The 27,718-nt window shown below is 36.5% G+C and overlaps 1 protein-coding gene across 1 annotated transcript in view; it reads right to left on the bottom strand.

The window, feature by feature from the left end:
• Window positions 1-27,718, bottom strand: part of LOC128667210 (zinc finger protein 391) — a 75,696-nt gene that overhangs the window by 35,031 nt on the left and 12,947 nt on the right. Inside the window, exon 2 of the mRNA XM_053722144.1 lies at window positions 11,130-11,240. Within this exon, the coding sequence (XP_053578119.1) occupies window positions 11,130-11,219 (90 nt within the window). The 5' untranslated portion in view covers window positions 11,220-11,240. The remainder of the gene's footprint in view (window positions 1-11,129; window positions 11,241-27,718) is intronic.

The raw sequence follows: 27,718 nt of genomic DNA, 5'->3' as shown, positions 1-27,718 counted from the left end.
AATTCTCTGAAGTGTAAAGTATACATACATGACATTATATCGGTATGGCAGGATTTTCTCATCAATTCCATTGTCAGAAAATAAAAGCTGCTACATACCTCTATGCAGATTCATCTGCCCGCTGTCCCCTGATCTGAAGATTACCTCTCCTCAGATGGCCGAGAAACAGCAATATGATCTTAACTACTCCGGCTAAAATCATAGCAAAAACTCTGGTAGATTCTTCTTCAAACTCTGCCAGAGAGGTAATAACACACTCCGGTGCTATTTTAAAATAACAAACTTTTGATTGAAGATATAAAACTAAGTATAATCACCATAGCCCTCTCACACCTCCTATCTAGTCGTTGGGTGCAAGAGAATGACTGGGAGTGACGTAGAGGGGAGGAGCTATATGCAGCTCTGCTGGGTGAATCCTCTTGCACTTCCTGTTGGGGAGGAGTTAATATCCCAGAAGTAATGATGACCCGTGGACTGATCACACTTAACAGAAGAAATATGGGTAACGCTAGTGAGTTCAAAGGGTCTTCCTCTACAAACCCCTAATATGTGTCAGGATAGAAACGATTTGGGAAGAACCCACAAGCGCCTCAAAAAGGCTGAAAACCCACAAAAATGGAAATAGTCTGATATAAAAAAAGAGATATAATTATTTATTAATTTGTGTTATCACAAAAAGATAAGTAATATTTTGTATATAAAATAAGTACAAATTTTCAATATAAAACTAGTATTAAACTCTATGCCCAAAACTAGATACTATAAGCATATTCAGGTTGGCCAACCTAAGTTAAAAATTGATCACTAGTATCAAACTGTTTAAAAGCAATCTATTAAAAAGCATAAGCAAATAAATCCACAATATGGTTATATCTCAATATCACATATAATGTTCAGTACAGAGCGGAGGTATCAATTTTTCAGCAATATTTCAATTTGTATATAAAGTCTCTTGGACTAAAACAAACACTTTCCTTTACTGCAGTTCTGTTCTGTTACGTTGGTTTATGTTACCGCAGTTCTTAAGATATTGATGTCAGTAGCAATCAACAACTATTACCACATTAGGTTTTTAGGAGGTACCTTTAATCCGTGGACAAGTGCACTTGTTCGTTGGTTCGGGAGTCCGGTAAGGAAGTTTGTCGGGTAGATTATCACCTGGCCGGTTATGGAGCCGTCTGAATCCTCTCAGCGTTCTCCCGCTGTGCGAGCAGAGACCGCACCTTCTCCAGAAGGGGATCTGATTGGCTCACTTGTTTGGGGGAGTTTCCTCTTTGGTTCTTAGATTACGGCTCTGCGGCTGTGTACCCTTGTCGGTCTGTTTACTCCTGGTCGTATGAAGATACAAGCAACGCGTTTCCGCTGAATTTAATCAGCCTTTGTCAAGCTAACTCTTCATACTATTAGTCCAGTTTAAATAGCCATGTCTGGCCTCCAATTGGCTCCTTCTAATTAACTGTTCGTTGTAGTTTTAAATGTTGTATATGGCTTCAGAATAAAGCACAGAATAAATACATATATACATTGCTCTCTAATCAGATTATTAAACGTTATAGAATCTTTGAGATGGTTTTTAACATTTTTATATTTGATTGAATAAAAGTGTTTTTGACCCTAGAAATAAACTGAAGCGCTTGTTAGCACTGTTTTGGGGTTATTTAGAAACTTTACTTGATTCCAATGTTTAGTGGGTATCTGTGCTTGATCACACTTATTTTTGTGAAAACGTATTTTGCTACCGAGAGCCATTATAATAAATAAATAAAACAGCACTTTCAATCCTGTATATACTTGATTACACCAAACAGTATTGATGGGCCCTACTCTAAGGACAGAGAGGAATATATGTCTGCTTTAAGAGATGTTAATTGAATTAGATGTTTAAGAAACAATTTAAACTGAAATCCTGATTTAGCCCTTTAGGTTTTAATGTTTGGAGTTCAAAGATCCACTTTGCCTCTTTTTGTAAGAGGGCATGTGATAGATTACCCCCTCTCTTTTTTTCTTTTAATTTGGTAATTGCTGTGAAATTAAAATATTTTAGGTTGTTATTACAGCACGTTCTAAAATGTTTTGCTACCTGGAGTTTTCTATAGAGTTTAAATGCTCTCTTATTCTCTTTCTTATTGTTCTTTCCGTCTCTCCTATATATTGTTTTCCACATTTTTTACATGTTATTAAATATATGGCATTAATATCTACACATCTAATTGTCTCCTTTATTTTGTATTCTCTTTTTGTGTTAGTGGATATAAAAGTTTTGGTTTTATTTGCATATTTACAGGCCTTGCATGTTATGCACGGGTAGAAGCCTTGCAACTTATCCCCTAATACACCTCTAATGGTGTTACAATAGTTTTGTTTGTAAGTGGGTGCCAATTTACTTTTTAAGTTCTTTGTCTTTTTATATACAAATTTCGCATAATTTGGAAGTTTTTCTCCTAGGTGAGGGTCTGATTTCAAAATTTTCCAATGGGATCTTACTATTTTTTCTAATATTAACCTATCCTCACTATATTCAGTTACAAAGGGCAGGAAAATTTCTTCATTAGATGCATTCATTACTGGAGTTTTTTTAGGTTTATATTGCAATATCTCTTTTCTCTCTAATTCTTTTACCTTGACTCTTTCAATTTCTATTTTTTCTTTAGGATACCCTCTATCAATGAATTTATTCTTTAAAATCATAGACTGGGTCTCATAGTCATCTGCTTCTTTACAGTTTATTTTTAAGCGCAGAAATTGACCCCTTGGGATATTACCTTTCCATCTTTGGAGGTGACAGCTGGTTTCATGAATAAAGTTGTTGGCATCTACTTCTTTAAAGAATGTTTTAGTTGTTACTTCATTATTTATAATGTTGATTTCCAAATCTATATAATGTACTTGCACTTTACTAATATCTGCTGTGAATTTTAAATTTAAATTATTGATATTCATACTAGACAATCTTGTAGATCTTCTGTACTACCCTTCCAAATGAAAAACAGATCATCTATAAATCTCTTGTAGATGATTATGTTATTTCTATAAGGACTTTTTCTCAGAAAATGGGTTTCCCAATTTCCCATGAACAGATTTGCGTAGCTAGGGGCAAATTTAGTGCCCATAGCTGTTCCGCAAATCTGTTCATAGTAGTTATCCTCATATAAAAAGAAGTTGTGGGTTAGAATAAACCTAATACTATCAATTAGAAATTCCCTTTATTCTTTCCTAATTATAGGATCTTGTTTAAGATAATTATCAATTGATTTAATTCCATCATCGTGTCTTATTGCTGTATATAGCGATTGTACATTGCACGTTACCATGATGTGTTCATTTGACCATTTAAATTCTTCTAGTAGTAATAATAGGCTAGTTGAATCTCTTAAATATGAGTCCAACAAGATGACATAATTTTATAGGTATTTATCAATATATGCTGCCAGATTTGCTGTAAGTGAATCTATCCCCGCAATAATCGGTCTTCCAGGTGGATTAGATACCGATTTATGAATTTTTGGTAAAGCGTAAAGTACTGGCATGATAGGGTATTGGGGGAATAGGAATTCATATTCTTTATTATTTATAATGCCTTCTTCTAAGGCTTTATCAAGGTGATGTTTAAAGAAGATTTTATATATTCCCGTTGGGTTACATCTCAGTTTCTTATAAGTGTTGCCATCATTGATTAGTTCGTCAACCATATCTCTATACATATCTCTGTCTAGAATAACAATTCCCCCACCCTTATCTGCTGGTTTTATCACAACCTCTTTATTCTGTTCTAATTCCTTAATTAGTGTTTTTTGCTTTAGTGAAATATTATGTTTCATTTTTTTATCCTGTTTAATGTTACTGATGTCTTCTAGTACTAATTTCTCAAATGCTTCTATATATGTGCCTTTCTCTTGTTTCGGGTAGAAGTTCGATTTTCTTTTAAACCCTGTGTGTATATAATCACTGGTACTAGCAGTACATGGTTCATTTTCTGAAATTGTTGAGTTTACACTTCTTTCATATGGTGTCTTTAGAAAATATTTTTTAAGAGTTAAATTCCTAATAAATTTACTAGCATCTATGAATGACTCAAATTTATTCAGTTTTCTTGTTGGTGCAAATGATAGCCCTTTATTTAAGATTTCTATATGTTTAGTGTCTAACTTAATCTTGCTTAAGTTAAATATACCATTTTGTACTATCTCATTCTTTTCACCTTTTGTATGTGTCTGTGTGTTTCTATTTTTTCTCTGTAACCCTCGTCCTCGTTTACCTCTTCTTCTGAGAGGTTTCTTTTTCTTCGATTGCTTTGATGGTTTTGACCTACCCCTAAAAAACGTTGTTCATTACATTCTACTGGATTTTTTACCATGATCTGGGGTTTGTCATTTTCCGATAAATTTTCTAATGGTTCGAATCTGTTATATGTATGTGTTCTCCAATCTTCCTTATTATCCCTTTCATCTCTCCTCACATTACCAGTTTTATACGAGTTATTTCTAGATTTATAGAAATCATTATTATTTCTATAGTTGTACTGCTGGTAGGAGTTACTCCTTGAGGCATTAGAATGTTCAAAATTCCTCGTATAGTCAGAATGTCTCCTATTATAATAGTTATTCCTATAGTTAACCGTCTGCCATTCAGGTCTAAAATCTGGTCTGTTAACTCTAACGCCCTCTCTGGCTTTATTGTAGAGATGATAGGAATTATGGGTCTCTTGTTTATTGTCATTATAGTTTTGTAAGTTCCTTCTACTCTCTTCACATCTCAATTCTTTCTGATAATGTATTTTGAAACCTTCTTCGTTTGGAGGTTTCTCATTACATTTGTGGATATTTGATAATATCCATAATATATGATAATATCCATAATATTTTTGAGAAAGAAACAAAAATTCTTTACCATTGAACACAAATGACAAACAAAAAATAGAGTATATGGATAATTTAGAGAAAAGACAAATTTTAGAAATTAGGCATAAAACTGAATGCATTTTCATTAACGAATACTTGAGAGCAAAAAGAGTGCCCAGAGGGTTGCGCATTAAAAAAGAATCTTCCTTTAAAACAGATTCAGAGGACTTTAAGAAAAAATGGAACGAAATATTAGAAGAGGCCTCTGCAAAACTAATGGCATTAATTAAAGATTATAGGGAAGAATTACTTATAAAAATAGGCAATGAAATCAATGATCTTGAATCTAAACTAGCAGAATATAAAGATATAGAAGAATATGAGGAGAGAGGAATCTCTGAAAAAACTAATGAAAGAAACAAAAGATGAACTCATAAGAATAAAACTCAACAAATTTGAGAGGGATAGAGAAGATTACGAGGCAAATGAGAGAAATCCTAATAGTGAGGCTTATATTAGTCACAAATGGAGGAGAGATAAAACTAACAATATTTTGGAAATACAGACCAAAACAGTTATTCCACTGAAAGAAGGAAAAATAAATCCAAATATCCACAAATGTAATGAGAAACCTCCAAACGAAGAAGGTTTCAAAATACATTATCAGAAAGAATTGAGATGTGAAGAGAGTAGAAGGAACTTACAAAACTATAATGACAATAAACAAGAGACCCATAATTCCTATCATCTCTACAATAAAGCCAGAGAGGGCGTTAGAGTTAACAGACCAGATTTTAGAGCTGAATGGCAGACGGTTAACTATAGGAATAACTATTATAATAGGAGACATTCTGACTATACAAGGAATTTTGAACATTCTAATGCCTCAAGGAGTAGCTCCTACCAGCAGTACAACTATAGAAATAATAATGATTTCTATAAATCTAGAAATAACTCGTATAAAACTGGTAATGTGAGGAGAGATGAAAGGGATAATAAGGAAGATTGGAGAACACATACATATAACAGATTCGAACCATTAGAAAATTTATCGGAAAATGACAAACCCCAGATCATGGTAAAAAATCCAGTAGAATGTAATGAACAACGTTTTTTAGGGGTAGGTCAAAACCATCAAAGCAATCGAAGAAAAAGAAACCTCTCAGAAGAAGAGGTAAACGAGGACGAGGGTTACAGAGAAAAAATAGAAACACACAGACACATACAAAAGGTGAAAAGAATGAGATAGTACAAAATGGTATATTTAACTTAAGCAAGATTAAGTTAGACACTAAACATATAGAAATCTTAAATAAAGGGCTATCATTTGCACCAACAAGAAAACTGAATAAATTTGAGTCATTCATAGATGCTAGTAAATTTATTAGGAATTTAACTCTTAAAAAATATTTTCTAAAGACACCATATGAAAGAAGTGTAAACTCAACAATTTCAGAAAATGAACCATGTACTGCTAGTACCAGTGATTATATACACACAGGGTTTAAAAGAAAATCGAACTTCTACCTGAAACAAGAGAAAGGCACATATATAGAAGCATTTGAGAAATTAGTACTAGAAGACATCAGTAACATTAAACAGGATAAAAAAATTAAACATAATATTTCGCTAAAGCAAAAAACACTAATTAAGGAACTAGAACAGAATAAAGAGGTTGCGATAAAACCAGCAGATAAGGGTGGGGGAATTGTTATTCTAGACAGAGATATGTATAGAGATATGGTTGACGAACTAATCAATGATGGCAACACTTATAAGAAACTGAGATGTAACCCAACGGGAATATATAAAATCTTCTTAAAACATCACCTTGATAAAGCCTTAGAAGTAGGCATTATAAATAATAAAGAATATGAATTCCTATTCCCCCAATACCCCATCATGCCAGTATTTTACGCTTTACCAAATATTCATAAATCGGTATCTAAACCACCTGGAAGACTGATTATTGCGGGGATAGATTCACTTACAGCAAATCTGTCAGCGTATATTGATAAATACCTGCAAAAATATGTCATCTTGTTGGACTCATATTTAAGAGATTCAGCTAGCCTATTATTACTACTAGAAGAATTTAAATGGTCAAATGAATACATCATGGTAACGTGTGATGTACAATCGCTATATACATCAATAAGACACGATGATAGAATTAAATCAATTGATAATTATATTAAACAAGATCCTATAATTAGGAAAGAACAAAGAGAATTTCTAATTGATAGTATTATGTTTATTTTAACCCACAACTTCTTTTTATATGAGGATAACTACTATGAACAGATTTGCGGAACAGCTATGGGCACTAAATTTGCCCCTAGCTACGCAAATCTGTTCATGGGAAATTGGGAAACCCATTTTCTGAGAGAAAGTTCTTATAGAAATAACATAATCATCTACAAGAGATTTATAGATGATTTGTTTTTCATTTGGAAGGGTAGTACAGAAGATCTACAAGATTGTCTAGATAGTATGAATATCAATAATTTAAATTTAAAATTCACAGCAGATATTAGTAAAGTGCAAGTACATTATCTAGATTTGGAAATCAACATTATAAATAATGAAGTAACAACTAAAACGTTCTTTAAAGAAGTAGATGCCAACAACTTTATTCATGAAACCAGTTGTCACCTCCAAAGATGGAAAGGTAATATCCCAAGGGGTCAATTTCTGAGCTTAAAAATAAACTGTAAAGAAGCAGATGACTATGAGACCCAGTCTATGATTTTTAAGAATAAATTCATTGATAGAGGGTATCCTAAAGAAAAAATAGAAATTGAAAGAGTCAAGGTAAAAGAATTAGAGAGAAAAGAGATATTGCAATATAAACCTAAAAAAACTCCAGTAATGAATGCATCTAATAAAGAAATTTTCCTGCCCTTTGTAACTGAATATAGTGAGGATAGGTTAATATTAGAAAAAATAATAAGATCCCATTGGAAAATTTTGAAATCAGACGCTCACCTAGGAGAAAAACTTCCAAATTATCCAAAATTTGTATATAAAAAGACAAAGAACTTAAAAAGTAAATTGGCACCCACTTACAAACAAAACTATTGTAACACCGTTAGAGGTGTATTAGGGGATAAGTTGCAAGGCTTCTACCCGTGCATGACATGCAAGGCCTGTAAATATGCAAATAAAACCAAAACTTTTATATCCACTAACACAAAAAGAGAATACAAAATAAAGGAGACAATTAGATGTGTAGATATTAATGCCATATATTTAATAACATGTAAAAAATGTGGAAAACAATATATAGGAGAGACGGAAAGAACAATAAGAAAGAGAATAAGAGAGCATTTAAACTCTATAGAAAACTCCAGGTAGCAAAACATTTTAGAACGTGCTGTAATAACAACCTAAAATATTTTAATTTCACAGCAATTACCAAATTAAAATAAAAAAAGAGAGGGGGTAATCTATCACATGCCCTCTTACAAAAAGAGGCAAAGTGGATCTTTGAACTCCAAACATTAAAACCTAAAGGGCTAAATCAGGATTTCAGTTTAAATTGTTTCTTAAACATCTAATTCAATTAACATCTCTTAAAGCAGACATATATTCCTCTCTGTCCTTAGAGTAGGGCCCATCAATACTGCTAGGTGTAATCAAGTATATACAGGCTTGAAAGTGCTGTTTTATTTATTTATTATAATGGCTCTCGGTAGCAAAATACGTTTTCACAAAAATAAGTGTGATCAAGCACAGATACCCACTAAACATTGGAATCAAGTAAAGTTTCTAAATAACCCCAAAACAGTGCTAACAAGCGCTTCAGTTTATTTCTAGGGTCAAAAACACTTTTATTCAATCAAATATAAAAATGTTAAAAACCATCTCAATGCCCAAACCAAAAGATTCTATAACGTTTAATAATCTGATTAGAGAGCAATGTATATATGTATTTATTCTGTGCTTTATTCTGAAGCCATATACAACATTTAAAACTACAACAAACAGTTAATTAGAAGGAGCCAATTGGAGGCCAGATATGGCTATTTAAACTGGACTAATAGTATGAAGAGTTAGCTTGACAAAGGCTGATTAAATTCAGCGGAAACGCGTTGCTTGTATCTTCATACGACCAGGAGTAAACAGACCGATAAGGGTACACAGCCGCAGAGCCGTAATCTAAGAAACAAAGAGGAAACTCCCCCAAACAAGTGAGCCAATCAGAGCCCCTTCTGGAGAAGGCGCGGTCTCTGCTCGCACAGCGGGAGAACGCTGAGAGGATTCAGACAGCTCCATAACCGGCTAAGTGATAATCTACCCGACAAACTTCCTTACCGGAGTCACGAACCAACGAACAAGTGCACTTGTCCACGGATTAAAGGTACCTCCTAAAAACCTAATGTGGTAATAGTTGTTGATTGCTACTGACATCAATATCTTAAGAACTGCGGTAACATAAACCAACGTAACAGAACAGAACTGCAGTAAAGGAAAGTGTTTGTTTTAGTCCAAGAGACTTTATATACAATTTGAAATATTGCTGAAAAATTGATACCTCCGCTCTGTACTGAACGTTATATGTGATATTGAGATATAACCATATTGTGGATTTATTTGCTTATGCTTTTTAATAGATTGCTTTTAAACAGTTTGATACTAGTGATCAATTTTTAACTTAGGTTGGCCAACCTGAATATGCTTATAGTATCTAGTTTTGGTCTCTCCCCTCTTCAAACGACCAGTGATACACACGACAGAGAACCACTAAGAAACGGCAACGATCGATTCACCTTGCGGCTTCGTCAGGGCTTGTGTTCTGACGTGAAGTAGTTCCTCTTTAAATAGCAACATTTGATGCAATCCCCTGGTCGTCCACGCACACAGAGAGATCAGTCACCCATGCCGCCACCACGAGGCTTCAGCAATCTGATCCAGACGATATTCACAGTATAGACTCTGATACATATTCTATTTGTCTGCATTTATATATAACACTTAAAGGGACACTAAACCCAATTTTTGTATTTCATTATTCAGACAGAGCAGCAATTTTAATCAACTTTCTAATTTACTCCTATTATAAATTTTTCTTCGTTCTTTTGCTATCTTCATTTGAAAAGCAGGAATCTAAGTTAAGGAGCCGGCCCATTGTTGGTGCACATTTAGCCATTAATCAGCAAGCGCTACACCAGGTGCTGAACCAAAAATGGGCTGGCTCCTAAGCCTACATTCTTGATTTTCAAATAAAGATACCAAGAGAACGAAGAAATGTAATAATGGGAAAGTTGTTAAAATTACTGCTCTATCTGAATCATGAAAGAAAAAATTTGGGTTTAGAGTCCCTTTAATAGGTGATATTTGATATATTGTGGTATTTTCAATATACACCATCAGTAGCAATTAGAGATTGTGTCTAATATATCCCTATAGCTTTTAGCATTGATTTAATAACCGATACATTTTATTTTATTTACCTGCACTAATTATTTTTTTCTGCTTTATTTCATTAGTTGAAATGAGTTTGTGCATATCCAAGAGAAAGTAGCATTACTGTTTCAAAGTGTGCAATCGCTGCTCCTGACCCTACCTAGACTAAGAGAAAGTAGCATTACTGTTTCAAAGTGTCCAATCTCTGCTTCTGAGCCTACCTAGACCAAGAGAAAGTAGCATTACTGTTTCAAAGTGTCCAATCTCTGCTCCTGAGCCTACCTAGACCAAGAGAAAATAGCATTACTGTTTCAAAGTGTCTAATCTCTGCTCCTGAGCCAACCTAGACTAAGAGAAAAAAGCATTACTGTTTCAAAGTGTCCAATCGCTGCTCCTGAGCCTACCTAGACTAAGAGAAAATAGCATTACTGTTTCAAAGTGTCTAATCTCTGCTCCTGAGCCAACCTAGACTAAGAGAAAATAGCATTACTGTTTTAAAGTGTCCAATCACTGTTCCTGAGCCTACCTAGACCAAGAGAAAGTAGCATTACTGTTTCAAAGTGTCCAATCGCTGTTCTTGAGATATGCTTTTCAACAAAAGATACCAAAAGAACTAAGGAAATTAGATAATAGAAGAAAATGGGAAAGTTGTATAAAATTGTATGTTCTATCTGAATTTCGAAATAACATTTTTGGATTTCGTATCCCTTTAAGTTGCTCTACTCCTCACATGCGGACCAGTGACATCAGAAAGCAGTTTCATAGGTTCATTAAATAATCTTCTTTTATCTCTCTGTGAGTATATTTATCCCTTGGCCTCTTGTTGGCGCTGTATTCACTTCTTACTACTTTTACATCAGAAAGCAGTTTACCAGCTCTCACCTCTCCAGTCAGCAGGTAGATGATGCCGAGCGCGTGGTTCAGGAACTGCTCTGCCATCTGCACCTTGTAGATGTCCATCTTGTTAATCATCACTAATGACTCTCGCAATGCCTTTAAGAATAAAGAAAATTGTGTAAATCAGAGACAAAAATTTATAAAAAAAAACTTTTTACTATTTGTCCTATGAGAAAAAAAATATTTGGGAATTTTAGTAAATTTATTTCACTTTCACGGCGTAAATAGCACAAAAACAATGACAAAGAAATGAGACAGACAATCTTTATTAAAGTGACATCAAATCCTAAGAATATATATTGTGCATATGAAAGGGAAATAGTTAAAGGGACGTGAAACACAAACATTTTTTCTATAGATAGAACATTTAAAGACACAGTCAACACCAAAATTGTTATTGTATAAAAAGATAGATAACGCCTTTACTACCCATTCCTCAGCTTTGCACAACCAACATTGTTATATTAAGATACTTTATAACAATTATACATCTAAATCTCTGCCTGTTTCTAATAGACAGCCTCTTATCACATGCTTTTTTATTTGCTTTTCACAACAGGGGGCTGCTAGTTCATGTGTGCCATATAGATAACATTGTGTTCACTCCTGTGGAGTTGTTTATGAGTCAGCACTGATTGGCTAAAATGCAAGTTTGTAAAAAAAAACTGAGATAAGGACTCAGTCTGCAGAGGCTTAGATACAGGGTAATCACATAGGTAAAAAGTATATTAATATAACTGAGATAAGGGGCAGTGTGCAGAGGCTTAGATACAAGGTAATCACAGAGGTAAAAAGTGTAATAATGTAACTGAGATAAGGAGCAGTCTGCAGAGGTTTAGATACAGGGTAATCACAGAGGCAAAAAGTATATTAATATAACTGAGATAAGGAGCAGTGTGCAGAGGATTAGATACAAGGTAATAACAGATGTAAAAAGTATATTAATATAACTGAGATAAGGAACAGTCTGCAGAGGCTTAGATACAAGGTAATCACAGAGGTAAAAAGTATATTAATATAACTGAGATAAGGAGCAGTCTGCAGAGGGTTAGATACAAGGTAATCACAGAGGTAAAAAGTATATTAATATAACTGAGATAAGGAGCAGTCTGCAGAGGCTTAGATACAGGGTAATCACAGAGGTAAAAAGTGTATTAATATAACTGAGATAAGGAGCAGTCTGCAGAGGCTTAGATACAAGGTAATCACAGAGGTAAAAACAGAATTTATGCTTACCTGATAAATTACTTTCTCCAACGGTGTGTCCGGTCCACGGCGTCATCCTTACTTGTGGGATATTCTCTTCCCCAACAGGAAATGGCAAAGAGTCCCAGCAAAGCTGGTCACATGATCCCTCCTAGGCTCCGCCCACCCCAGTCATTCGACCGACGGACAGGAGGAAATATATATATAGGAGAAACCATATGGTACCGTGGTGACTGTAGTTAGAGAAAATAATTCATCAGACCTGATTAAAAAACCAGGGCGGGCCGTGGACCGGACACACCGTTGGAGAAAGTAATTTATCAGGTAAGCATAAATTCTGAAATCTAAGAAAAAAAGAAAAAGCGCATCCTCCGATTCAAGTGATAGAATTTATTGACAACAAAACAATATGCACTTACAAGATTAAAAATGATTTGAGCCTGTAGAATAACCTTTCAGCTGCCGCTGAAAGAGACTGTCTTAAGTTTCCTCCCACAAACACCGCTCACACCTGCACTCCTGCTGTCTCAGTATGCGGTTCTTTTTTTACCAAGTCTGTGACGGGTAACAGCGGGTTTGGTCGGTTGTAAAGACAGAGTTCCTTATCCGAAGTTTGATGAGAATGTTAGTCCTTGATCCTCAACGCGTTTCCCCCGACGCCGGTCGGGCTTTCTCAAGAGGTGATAGTTTCGTTTGGTGACTGAGCACTCGCGGGCTTTTTTTAGATTTGTAACAATAACGCCCCCAGGTTGAAACAACCAATCAGTGTGGTCTCAGTGATGACGTAGCCGGAGACTGTCCGAGCTCCGTTATTAAGCACAGTCTGTTATCTGAAATTGTCTCTATGCTTTATATATGGTTCCACACAATAGTAGCCTTCTGTTACATAAATATCAATAACATTTCATTATATATACACTTCAACAAAGTATCTAAATTTGGCATTGGAAACCTATGAACAGAGAATATTGCAGAACAAAATATCTTAAAAGTTACGTTAAGACAATCATATACTAATACATTTTCAAAGATAATACTAAAATGCATATATACACTCAAATACCAAAAAACATCGTGAATTCTAAAATTGATAAGAAATTAATTAATTACTAACTGTATAATCTGTCATGATGACTTTGATGGAGACAATGTTAGAAAATTTTAATTACACTAGATACCTAATAATAAATATTCCTATCTTAATTAATTTATTTTAAAACTCCCCTATAGTTAATTAAAATATTTTAAAATTAGATTAAAAATGCAAAAAATTCAGTTTAAAACCCTAAAATTTGTATTGGATCTATCTGAATGTGTCTCGGTCACATAAAAGCCTGGATATCTAGATCTACATTTAACCCTTTTGGTACTGAACTATTTAGTTTATATATCCAGTATGTTTCCTGCTTCCTTAATTTTAGTAGTCTATTATCCACTGAAGGTGGTATCCAATCGATAATCTGAATTTTTAGGGACCTAGGGTCACAATTATGAATTTCTACAAAATGTTTTGATACACTGTGTTTCATTAATTCAATTTTAATGTTGTATAGGTGTTCACTAAAACGTCTTCTTATTTTCCTTTTAGTACGGCCTACATACTTTAGGCCACACCCACAGGTGAGGAGATATACTACATATATAGCATCACAATTATTTTTAAATATAATTTCGAATTCCTGAGAATGGCCTGGATTGCTAAATTTGATAGAGGGATTAATATGAGTACACATGCTACATCTGGATTTACCACATCTTTTTGTCCCTTTTTGGTTGGTTAACCAGTTACTATTATTGCTAATAGTGGTAGTAATGCTCTTTAATTTACTGGGTGCTAAAATATTCTTTAAATTCCTGCTTTTTTTGTATATGATTTTTGGATGTTCACTCAATGTGGATCCCAGAATTGGGTCAGCTCTTAAGATTGGCCAGTGTTTATTCAAAATTTTTTGGATTAGGTGTGAACCCTCAGTAAAAGTAGTGATAAATTTGGCATCTTTATTAATGTCACTATTCTCTTTTTGTTCCCCCATGACTTTGTTCTTTATTGTATTATTTTTGTAATGTAGTAGATCTTTTCTAGCTTGGTTTAATGCTCGTGATTTTGCAGTTTGTAATAAACTGTTTTTGTACCCTTTCTCAATGAATTTGTCATCTAAAATTCTGGCTTCGTTTTCAAAATCCCTCATGTTACTACAATTTCTCCTAACTCTTAGATATTGGCTATAGGGAACATTTTCTATCCAGCTTTTTTTGTGATTACTACTGGCATTTATAAAGCTGTTTTTCTCTGTGGGTTTTCTATAATTCTTGACCGATACCTGATTCTGTTCATCCTTGAAAAGTATTAGATCCAGAAATTCTATTTGATCCTGAGAGTGTTTTCCTGTGAATTTTAGATTATAACTGTTATTGTTCAAATACTTATAGAATTCCAAAATACTCCCTACAGTGCCCTTCCAGATGATTACAATATCATCTATATATCTATTATAATATTGAATATTGGCACTGTAGGGATTATTTGTCCAAATATGTTTTAGTTCAAACCCATTAACGTACAAATTGGCATAGGATGGGGCAAATGTTGTCCCCATCGCTGTGCCTCTCTGTTGTAGATAGCATTTATCTTCAAATTTAAAAGAATTGTGTGTTAAAATGAATTTTATACTATCGATTAGGAATTCTATATGTTCAGTTGGAATCCTCCATCTGTTTAATTCTGATCTGACCTCCTCCACACCTGCATCATGTGGGATGCAGGTGTAGAGAGAAGACACATCACAAGTTACCCACCAAAAATTGTCATCCCAGGATATCCCTTCATAGATTTGTATTACTTCTAGAGTGTCTTTGACATATGCTCTAGTTCGTTTTACAATGGGCTGGAGATAGTAGTCAACATATTTTGACAAATTATCACACAAGGACCCTATCCCAGACACAATCGGTCTTCCGGGTGGATTGATAGGGTCCTTGTGGATTTTTGGAAGGTGGTAAAAGATAGATTGTTTGGGGAAGGGTTCATATAGATATCGATATTCCTCATTTGTTAAAATTCCATTATTTTTTGCTGATATTAATAACCTGTTTAATTCAAGAATAAATCTAGGGGTAGGATCAATATCTAAAACACGGTAAGTTTCTGCGTCACCCAGTAGATTATAAGCTTCTTTCAAATATTCAGCCCTAGACTGGATGACCACCCCCCCCTCCCTTATCTGCTGCACGTATGACCACATTTTTATTTTCGGATAGTTTTTTTAAAGATTTCCTCTCTAAAATACTTAAATTATCCTGATGTTTATTTATAGTTGAATTTTTCTTAGTGGTTAGTGCTTTTTCTAGATCTTTTAATACCATTCTAGTAAAGACTGGTATTTGATCCCCTTGTGCGCTTAGTGGGTAAAAAGTTGACTTTTTTTTGAAAGTAGTGTGATGTATATCAGGTTCTGTTTCATACACTGATAGTTCAAATAGATCCTCAGGGGTTTCCTGTAGGGGAAGGGCGGGCTCACTGGCATTCTCTTTTTCTAAATCTTTGAGGACCTTTAGTGTATCTAAATCCCCACTCTCTAAGTAACTAACATTTGATCTGTTGGTCTGTATTGGATTTTTCATATAATACCTCTGTAGTGTGAGCTTACGGATGTATTTTTGTAAATCCAGATATGTTTCAAATTTATTTAGTGGTATTTTGGGTGCAAAATTTAGACCCTTATTTAGCAATCTAACATCATTATTGTCTAGATCTATTTTTGCTAAATTATATATGTCTGATTTAGCTTTATTTAATACCTGGGTCTCCTTTCTCTTGGCTTGTATTCCTGATCCTGCTCTGACTCCCCTTCTAGTTCTAGGGTTCTTTTGTTTTGTCGTCGGGGTCCCTGATCTCTCTGAGGTGTTCTTTCTCTTCTCCAATCTTTGTTCTGTAAGTGGGGACTGATCCAATCTGACCTCCACTCCTGATTCTGTCCTAAAAAATGATGATTATTATGGTCATAGTTATCTGAGTATGTTTTTGGTTTTGCACCCTGATGTTCCCATTCTCTACCATTGTGTGTTCTATTGGATGTATTAGTATTTTCATTAAGTACTTCATATCTATTGTTAGAATGAGTCCATGTTTCTTTATAATTTGAAGAGATCTTTTTAGGATTACTGTTTTTCTTCCTATTCCCCTGATTACTTGGGGGGGGGGGGACATTATGACTTTTATTTGTATTGTCCTCAATAATTTGTTTATGTATTAAATCATTTTTGGTAGTAGTATCTACAGATGAGTGAAGTGTTTTATTAGGGGCACTGTGTTGTCTCTTGCTGTCTTTGTTCGCATCTTTATTATAACTGGATTGATTCCTTTTATTGTTATTTTTATATGTAAATACTTTGTTTTCCCTAAAATCTTGCACATCTCTCATGAACTTTTTTTGTTTTTTTATCCTGAGTTCTTTCTCTAATTCTGATATCCTAGTTTGGATGCTAGTATTACGAGTAATCCATTTTTCTTCTGTTCTATAGGGTTGAATTTTGCTTAGTGTATCTTCTATCTCTATTTTGTTTTTGTTTAAACGATATTCCCTATATTTAATTAAAATCTTTATCATTTTAATTGAGCACTCCTGGATGTAGCATGTGTACTCATATTAATCCCTCTATCAAATTTAGCAATCCAGGCCATTCTCAGGAATTCGAAATTATATTTAAAAATAATTGTGATGCTATATATGTAGTATATCTCCTCACCTGTGGGTGTGGCCTAAAGTATGTAGGCCGTACTAAAAGGAAAATAAGAAGACGTTTTAGTGAACACCTATACAACATTAAAATTGAATTAATGAAACACAGTGTATCAAAACATTTTGTAGAAATTCATAATTGTGACCCTAGGTCCCTAAAAATTCAGATTATCGATTGGATACCACCTTCAGTGGATAATAGACTACTAAAATTAAGGAAGCAGGAAACATACTGGATATATAAACTAAATAGTTCAGTACCAAAAGGGTTAAATGTAGATCTAGATATCCAGGCTTTTATGTGACCGAGACACATTCAGATAGATCCAATACAAATTTTAGGGTTTTAAACTGAATTTTTTGCATTTTTAATCTAATTTTAAAATATTTTAATTAACTATAGGGGAGTTTTAAAATAAATTAATTAAGATAGGAATATTTATTATTAGGTATCTAGTGTAATTAAAATTTTCTAACATTGTCTCCATCAAAGTCATCATGACAGATTATACAGTTAGTAATTAATTAATTTCTTATCAATTTTAGAATTCACAATGTTTTTTGGTATTTGAGTGTATATATGCATTTTAGTATTATCTTTGAAAATGTATTAGTATATGATTGTCTTAACGTAACTTTTAAGATATTTTGTTCTGCAATATTCTCTGTTCATAGGTTTCCAATGCCAAATTTAGATACTTTGTTGAAGTGTATATATAATGAAATGTTATTGATATTTATGTAACAGAAGGCTACTATTGTGTGGAACCATATATAAAGCATAGAGACAATTTCAGATAACAGACTGTGCTTAATAACGGAGCTCGGACAGTCTCCGGCTACGTCATCACTGAGACCACACTGATTGGTTGTTTCAACCTGGGGGCGTTATTGTTACAAATCTAAAAAAAGCCCGCGAGTGCTCAGTCACCAAACGAAACTATCACCTCTTGAGAAAGCCCGACCGGCGTCGGGGGAAACGCGTTGAGGATCAAGGACTAACATTCTCATCAAACTTCGGATAAGGAACTCTGTCTTTACAACCGACCAAACCCGCTGTTACCCGTCACAGACTTGGTAAAAAAAGAACCGCATACTGAGACAGCAGGAGTGCAGGTGTGAGCGGTGTTTGTGGGAGGAAACTTAAGACAGTCTCTTTCAGCGGCAGCTGAAAGGTTATTCTACAGGCTCAAATCATTTTTAATCTTGTAAGTGCATATTGTTAGCGCTTATTTTGTTGTCAATAAATTCTATCACTTGAATCGGAGGATGCGCTTTTTCTTTTTTTCTTAGATTTCTGCATTTTTCATCTGAAGCACAAGAGGCAACAGATCAAAGAGCAGCACCCGACACAAGCTTACCTAACATTGGAAACTTTGCCTGCAGTGTGTAACACCTTATTGTGATCTACTAACAAGGAAAAAAGGAACATAAACCTAAGGGAACTGTGACAAATTAACATCAATATTATATTAGTATTATCTGGACAGACCCATTTTCCTTCCTTGGACATCAGGTTGTATATCTCCATAGCATAATAGCAAAATATAATATATGACATGAAAACAGGGTATATATGAGCTCTATTGAATTGTTATATACGAGCTTAGTTTTTAATATAATTAAGCCGGTTGTTTATACATATAGCTCTATATAGATAACTATCACCTTTGTTGTTTTTATTCTTTTTCATTATTTTAGGATTCTGTGTGACTTACGTAGAGCGCCTATATATTTCTATTCTGTATTAAGCATAAATTCTGTTTTCTCCAACATTGGTGTGTCCGGTCCACGGCGTCATCCTTACTTGTGGGAACCAATACCAAAGCTTTAGGACACGGATGAAGGGAGGGAGCAAATCAGGTCACCTAAACGGAAGGCACCACAGCTTGCAAAACCTTTCTCCCAAAAATAGCCTCCGAAGAAGCAAAAGTATCAAATTTGTAAAATTTAGCAAAAGTGTGCAGTGAAGACCAAGTCGCTGCCTTACATATCTGGTCAACAGAAGCCTCGTTCTTGAAGGCCCATGTGGAAGCCACAGCCCTAGTGGAGTGAGCTGTGATTCTTTCAGGAGGCTGCCGTCCGGCAGTCTCATAAGCCAATCGGATAATGCTTTTAAGCCAAAAGGAAAGAGAGGTAGAAGTTGCTTTTAGACCTCTCCTTTTACCAGAATAAACAACAAACAAGGAAGATGTTTGTCTGAAATCTTTAGTAGCCTCTAAATAGAACTTTAGAGCACGGACAACGTCCAAATTGTGTAACAAACGTTCCTTCTTTGAAACTGGATTCGGACACAAAGAAGGTACAACTATCTCCTGGTTAATATTTTTGTTAGAAACAACTTTAGGAAGAAAACCAGGCTTAGTACGCAAAACCACCTTATCTGCATGGAACACCAGATAAGGAGGAGAACACTGCAGAGCAGATAACTCTGAAACTCTTCTAGCAGAAGAAATTGCAACCAAAAACAAAACTTTCCAAGATAGTAACTTAATATCTATGGAATGTAAGGGTTCAAACGGAACCCCTTGAATAACTGAAAGAACTAGATTTAGACTCCAGGGAGGAGTCAAAGGTCTGTAAACAGGCTTGATCCTAACCAGAGCCTGAACAAAAGCTTGAACATCTGGCACAGCTGCCAGTCTTTTGTGTAGTAAGACCGATAAAGCAGAGATCTGTCCCTTTAGAGAACTTGCAGATAATCCTTTCTCCAAACCTTCTTGAAGAAAGGAGAGAATCTTAGGAATTTTTATCTTATTCCATGGGAATCCTTTGGATTCACACCAACAGATATATTTTTTCCATATTTTATGGTAAATTTTTCTAGTTACAGGTTTTCTGGCCTGAACCAGAGTATCTATCACCGAATCTGAAAACCCACGCTTTGATAGAATCAAGCGTTCAATCTCCAAGCCGTCAGTTGGAGGGAGACCAGATTTGGGTGTTCGAATGGACCTTGAACAAGAAGGTCCTGTCTCAAAGGTAGCTTCCATGGTGGAGCCGATGACATATTCACCAGGTCTGCATACCAAGTCCTACGTGGCCACGCAGGAGCTATCAAGATCACCGAGGCCCTCTCCTGATTGATCCTGGCTATCAGCCTGGGAATGAGAGGAAACGGTGGGAATACGTAAGCTAGGTTGAAAGTCCAAGGCGCTACTAGTGCATCTACTAGAGTCGCCTTGGGATCCCTGGATCTGGACCCGTAGCAAACAACCTTGAAGTTCTGACGAGACGCCATCAGATCCATGTCTGGAATGCCCCATAATTGAGTTATTTGGGCAAAGATTTCCGGATGGAGTTCCCACTCCCCCGGATGAAATGTCTGACGACTCAGAAAATCCGCTTCCCAATTTTCCACTCCTGGGATGTGGATCGCAGACAAGTGGCAGGAGTGATCCTCCGCCCATTGAATTATTTTGGTCACTTCTTTCATCGCCAGGGAACTCTTTGTTCCCCCTTGATGATTGATATAAGCAACAGTCGTCATGTTGTCTGATTGGAACCTTATGAATTTGGCCTTTGCTAGTTGAGGCCAAGCTCTGAGAGCATTGAATATCGCTCTCAGTTCCAGAATGTTTATCGGGAGAAGAGACTCCTCCCGAGACCATAGACCCTGAGCTTTCAGGGATTCCCAGACCGCACCCTAGCCCACTAAACTGGCGTCGGTCGTGACAATGACCCACTCTGGCCTGCGGAAGCTCATTCCCTGAGACAGATGGTCCAGGGTCAGCCACCAACGGAGTGAATCTCTGGTCTTTTGATCTACTTGAATCATTGGAGACAAGTCTGTATAATCCCCATTCCACTGTTTGAGCATGCACAGTTGTAATGGTCTTAGATGAATTTGTGCAAAAGGAACTATGTCCATTGTTGCAACCATCAATCCTATTACTTCCATGCACTGCGCTATGGAAGGACGAGGAACAGAATGAAGCACTTGACAAGAGCTTAGAAGTTTTGATTTTCTGACCTCTGTCAGAAAAATCCTCATTTCTAAGGAATCTATTATTGTTCCCAAGAAGGGAACTCTTGTTGACGGGGACAGAGAACTCTTTTCTTTGTTCACCTTCCATCCGTGAGATGTGAGAAAGGCTAGAACGATGTCCGTATGAGCCTTTGCCTTTGACAGGGACGACGCTTGTATTAGAATGTCGTCCAAGTAAGGTACTACTGCAATGCCCCTTGGTCTTAGAACCGCTAGAAGGGACCCTAGCACCTTTGTGAAAATCCTTGGAGCAGTGGCTAATCCGAATGGAAGAGCCACAAACTGGTAATGTTTGTCCAGAAAAGCGAACCTTAGGAACTGATGATGTTCCTTGTGGATAGGGATATGTAGGTACGCATCCTTTAGATCCACGGTAGTCATAAATTGACTTTCCTGGATGGTGGGTAGAATCGTTCGAATGGTTTCCATTTTGAACGATGGTACCCTGAGAAATTTGTTTAGGATCTTCAAATCCAAAATTGGTCTGAACGTTCCCTCTTTTTTTTTGGGAACTACGAACAGATTGGAATAAAATCCCATTCCTTGTTCCTTTATTGGAACTGGGTGTATCACTCCCATCTTTAACAGGTCTTCTACACAATGTAAGAATGCCTGTCTCTTTATTTGGTTTGAGGATAAGTGAGACTTGTGGAACCTTCCCCTTGGGGGTAGTTCCTTGAATTCCAGGAGATAACCTTGAGAAACTATTTCTAGCGCCCAAGGATCCTGAACATCTCTTGCCCAAGCCTGAGCAAAGAGAGAAAGTCTGCCCCCCACCAGATCCGGTCCCGGATCGGGGGCTACTCCTTCATGCTGTTTTGTTAGCAGTGGCAGGCTTCTTGGCCTGCTTACCCTTGTTCCAGCCTTGCATTGGTTTCCATGCTGGTTTGGGTTGTGAGGCATTACCCTCTTGCTTAGAGGATGCAGAATTAGAGGCTGGTCCATTTCTGCGAAAGGGACGAAAATTAGGTTTATTTTTAGCCTTAAAAGACCTATCCTGTGGAAGGGCGTGGCCCTTTCCCCCAGTGATGTCTGAAATAATCTCTTTCAAATCAGGTCCAAATAAAGTTTTACCTTTGAAAGGAATGTTAAGCAATTTTGTCTTGGATGACACATCCGCTGACCAAGACTTTAGCCAAAGCGCTCTGCGCGCCACGATAGCAAACCCTGAATTTTTCGCCGCTAATTTTGCTAATTGCAAAGCGGCATCTAAAATAAAAGAGTTAGCCAATTTAAGTGCGTGAACTCTGTCCATAACCTCCTCATATGGAGTTTCTCTACTGAGCGACTTTTCTAGTTCCTCGAACCAGAACCACGCTGCCGTAGTGACAGGAACAATGCATGAAATTGGTTGTAGAAGGTAGCCTTGCTGTACAAAAATCTTTTTAAGCAAACCTTCCAATTTTTTATCCATAGGATCTTTGAAAGCACAACTATCTTCGATAGGAATAGTAGTGGGTTTGTTAAGAGTAGAAACTGCCCCCTCGACCTTGGGGACTGTCTGCCATAAGTCCTTTCTGGGGTCGACCATAGGAAATAATTTCTTAAAAATAGGGGGAGGAACAAAAGGTATGCCGGGCTTTTCCCACTCTTTATTTACTATGTCCGCCACCCGCTTGGGTATAAGAAAAGCGTTGGGGGGCACCGGAACCTCTAGGAACCTGTCCATCTTGCATAATTTCTCTGGAATGACCAAATTGTCACAATCATCCAGAGTAGATAACACCTCCTTAAGCAGTACGCGGAGATGTTCTAATTTAAATTTAAATGTCACAACATCAGGTTCAGCTTGATGAGAAATTTTTCCTGAATCTGAAATTTCTCCCTCAGACAAAACCTCCCTCATGGCCCCTTCAGATTGGTGTGAGGGTATGACAGAACAATTATCATCAGCGTCCTCTTGCTCTTCAGTGTTTAAAACAGAGCAATCGCGCTTTCTCTGATAAGTAGGCATTTTGGATAAAAGATTTGCTATGGAGTTATCCATTACAGCCGTTAATTGTTGCATGGTAATAAGTATTGGCGCACTAGATGTACTAGGGGCCTCCTGCATGGGCAAAACTGGTGTAGACACAGTAGGAGATGATGTACTATCATGTTTACTCCCCTCATTTGAGGAATCATCTTGGGCAATATCATTATTTGTGGCAGTACTGTCCTTACTTTGTTTGGACGCTATGGCACAATTATCACATAAATTTAAATGGGGAGACACATTGGCTTTCATACATATAGAACATAGCTTATCTGAAGGTACAGACATGTTAAACAGGTTTAAACTTGTCAACAAAGCACAAAAAACGTTTTAAAATAAAACCGTTACTGTCACTTTAAATTTCAAACAGAAAACACTTTATTACTGAATATGTGAAAAAGTATGAAGGAATTGTTCAAAAATTACCAAAATTTCACATCAGCGTCTTAAAGCCTTAAAAGTATTGCACACCAAATTTCAGAGCTTTAACCCTTAAAAGCCGTTTTTCAATTTAACCCCTATACAGTCCCAGATATAGTCTTTGCTAAGACCCAACCAAGCCCTGAGGGGAATACGATACCAAATGACGCCTTCTAAAAGCTTTTTCAGAGATTCTTAGATCCTCACACATGCATCTGCATGCCCTGCTCTCAAAAAACAACTGCGCATTAATGGCGCGAAAATGAGGCTCAGTCTATGACTAGAAAGGCCCCCTGACTGAAAAAGGTGTCCAATACAGTGCCTGCCGTTTTATAAACGTTCCCCAAGATTATAAATGCCAATTATTAGTCTAAATCTGAATAATATGCACAAATAAAGCAATCGATTTAGCCCATAAAAATGTCTACCAGTTTTTTAGCCCATAATAAGCCCTTTATTCTGTTTGTTTTTGACTAAGAAAATGGCTTACCGGTCCCCATGAGGGGAAATGACAGCCTTCCAGCATTACACAGTCTTGTTAGAAATATGGCTAGTCATACCTTAAGCAGAAAAGTCTGCTAACTGTTTCCCCCAACTGAAGTTACTTCATCTCAACAGTCCTATGTGGAAACAGCAACCGATTTTAGTTACTGTCTGCTAAAATCATCTTCCTCTTACAAACAGAAATCTTCATCCTTTTCTGTTTCAGAGTAAATAGTACATACCAGCACTATTTTAAAATAACAAACACTTGATAGAAGAATAAAAACTACATTTAAACACCAAAAAACTCTTAACCATCTCCGTGGAGATGTTGCCTGTGCAACGGCAAAGAGAATGACTGGGGTGGGCGGAGCCTAGGAGGGATCATGTGACCAGCTTTGCTGGGACTCTTTGCCATTTCCTGTTGGGGAAGAGAATATCCCACAAGTAAGGATGACGCCGTGGACCGGACACACCAATGTTGGAGAAAAGTATATTAATATAACTGATAAGGAGCAGTCTGCAGAGGCTTAGATACACGGTAATCACAGAGGTAAAAAGTATATTAATATAACTGAGATAATGAGCAGTCTGCAGAGGGTTAGATGCAAGGTAATCACAGAGGTAAAAAGTATATTAATATAACTGAGATAAGGAACAGTCTGCAGAGGCTTAGATACAGGGTAATCACAGAGGTAAAAAGTGTATTAACCCCTTAATGACAACTGACGTACCAGGTACGTCATGCATTAACAAGCAGTTAATGACAATGGACGTACCTGGTACGTCAGTTGTCTAACAGAGTGCTGGAAGTGATCACAATCACTTCCAGCAGCTCTGAGGGTATTGCAGTGATGCCTCGATATGGAGGCATCCTGCAATACCCCTTTACAAGCCTCCGATGCAGAGAGAGCCACTCTGTGGCCCTCTCTGCACCGGTAGTGATGGTGCCGATGGTGCCTTTGCCCAGTGGGAGGAGGGAGCGTGTGCGCGCGCACATGCGCACGTGCACGATGCGCGCGCACATGCGCGTGCGCGCATGCACGTGGATGCGCGTGCACGTGCACACATTAGCCACACTGACACCAATGAAGGAAGGGGGGAAAAAAAAAGTTAAAAAAAAAAGTTAACATTTTTTTTTTTTTTTTTTTACATATAAAAGGATCTGGGAGGGGGAGGGGTGGGGGTATTGTGGGGGGGCTGCTACACTACAGAAATAAATTTGTATAAAAAATACAAATAAAAGTTATAAATAAAATTTAAATAGTTTGGTTTGTGGGGCCAAACTGGGTACTGGCAGACAGCTGCCAGTACCCAAGATGGCGGTAATTAGGTAGGGGAGAGGGTTAGAGAGCTGGAGGGGGGGATCAGGGAGGTTGGTGCTAAGGCAGGGGTCCATCACAACTAAAATATTTTATAATTTTTATTTAAAAAAAAACAAAAAAAAAAACTCTTTTATTTAGTACTGGCAGACTTTCTGCCAGTACTTAAGATGGCGGTAACAATTGTGGGGTGGGGGAGGGAAGAGAGCTGTTTGGGAGGGATCTGGGGGTGGGATGTGTCAGGTGGGAGGCTGATCTCTAAAATTAACCCTGCAAGCTCCCTACAAGCTACCTAATTTAACCCCTTCACTGCTGGGCATAATTCCCGTGTGGTGCGCAGCAGCATTTAGCGGCCTTCTAATTACCTAAAAGCAACGCCAAAGCCATATAAGTCTGCTATTTCTGAACAAAGGGGATCCCAGAGAAGCTTTTACAACAATTTCTGCCATAATAGCACAAGCTGTTTGTAAATAATTTCAGTGAGAAACCTAAAATTGTGAAAAATGTAAAGTTTTTTTTTTTTTATTTGCTCGCATTTGGCGGTGAAATGGTGGCATAAAATATACCAAAATGGGCCTAGATCAATACTTGGGGTTGTCTACTACACTACACTAAAGCTAAAATTAAACCTACAAGCTCCCTACAAGCTCCCTAATTAACCCCTTCACTCCTGGGCATAAAACATGTGTGGTGCGCAGCGGCATTTAGCGGCCTTCTAATTACCAAAAAGCAACCACAAAGCCATATAAGTCTGTTATTTCTGAACAAAGGGGATCCCAGAGAAGCATTTACAACCATTTGTGCCATAATTGCAGAAGCTGTTTGTAAATAATTTCAGTGGGAAACCTAAAGTTTGTGACAAAATTTGTGAAAAAGTGAACTTTTTTTTTTTATCGCATTTGGCGGTGAAATGGTGGCATGAAATATACCAAAATGGGCCTAGATCAATACTTTGAGATGTCTTCTAAAACAAAATATATACATGTCAAGGGATATTCAGGTATTCCTGACAGATATCAGGGTTCCAAAGTAACTAGCGCTCATTTTGAAAAAAAGTGGTTTGGAAATAGCAAAGTGCTACTTGTATTTATTGCCCCATAAATTGCAAAAAAAGCAAAGAACATGTAAACATTGGGTATTTCTAAACTCAGGACAAAATTTAGAAACTATTTAGCATGGGTGTTTTTTGGTGGTTGTAGATGTGTAACAGATTTTGGGGGTCAAAGTTAGAAAAAGTGTGTTTTTTTCCATTTTTTCCTCATATTTTATCATTTTTTTTTAGTAAATTATAAGATATGATGAAAATAATGGTATCTTTAGAAAGTCCATTTAGTGACGAGAAAAACGGTATATAATATGTGTGGGTACAGTAAATGAGTAAGAGGAAAATTACAGCTAAACGCAAACACTGCAGAAATGTAAAAATAGCCATTGTCATTAAGGGTAAGAAAATTGAAAAATGGTCCGGTCATTAAGGGGTTAATATAACTGAGATAAGGAGCAGTCTGCAGAGGCTTAGATACAAGGTAATCACAGAGGTAAAAAGTATATTAATATAACTGAGATAAGAAGCAGTCTGCAGAGGCTTCGATACAAGGTAATCACAGAGGTAAAAAGTGCATTAATATACCTGAGATAAGGAGCAGTCTGCAGAGGCTTAGATACAAGGTAATCACAGAGGTGAAAAGTATATTAATATAACTGAGATAAGGAGCAGTCTACAGAGGCTTAGATACAAGGTAATCACAGAGGTAAAAAGTGTATTAATATAACTGAGATAAGGAGCAGTCTGCAGAGGGTTAGATACAAGGTAATCACAGAGGTAAAAAGTATATTAATATAACTGAGATAAGGGGCAGTCTGCAGAGGCTTAGATACAAGGTAATCACAGAGGTAAAAAGTATATTAATATAACTGTGTTGGTTGTGCAAAACTGGGTAATGGGTAATAAAGGGATTATCTATCTTTTGGAGAAGACTGTCTCTCCCGGCTACATTTACTGACCACCTGGCTAAAATTAGCTGATATCACAATATTTAAAAGTGTATTGCACAAATTATCATGAAATACATTTATGTTAAATTATGAAATGATTTTGTGCTCTGGATAGCAGAAAATGTTATAATATTAGAAGGATTACACTGCCCCCAACTTGGCTACGTTATAAGGCTCGCGCTCTATGGAGAACACTGACTTCTATGATCAACAAAGGATTGCAAGAGAATGAAGCAAATTTGAAGGAGCAGCAATGCATTACTGTGAGCTAGCTGAAAATAGTGGGAGAGCCAATGACAAGAGGTATATAGTAAGGCATTGCTGCTCCTGAGCCTACCTAGGTTTGCTTTTCAACAAAGGATAACAAAAGAAAAAATCAAATTAGATAAGAGAAGTTAATTGAAAAGTTGTTTAAATGTAATGCTCTGTTTAATGTTTTTACTGTT

The sequence above is a fragment of the Bombina bombina genome, chromosome 7 (genome assembly GCF_027579735.1).
Source record: "Bombina bombina isolate aBomBom1 chromosome 7, aBomBom1.pri, whole genome shotgun sequence".
In the NCBI taxonomy this organism is placed as follows: Eukaryota; Metazoa; Chordata; class Amphibia; order Anura; family Bombinatoridae; genus Bombina; species Bombina bombina.
This window is presented reverse-complemented; position numbering and strand designations above follow the sequence as displayed.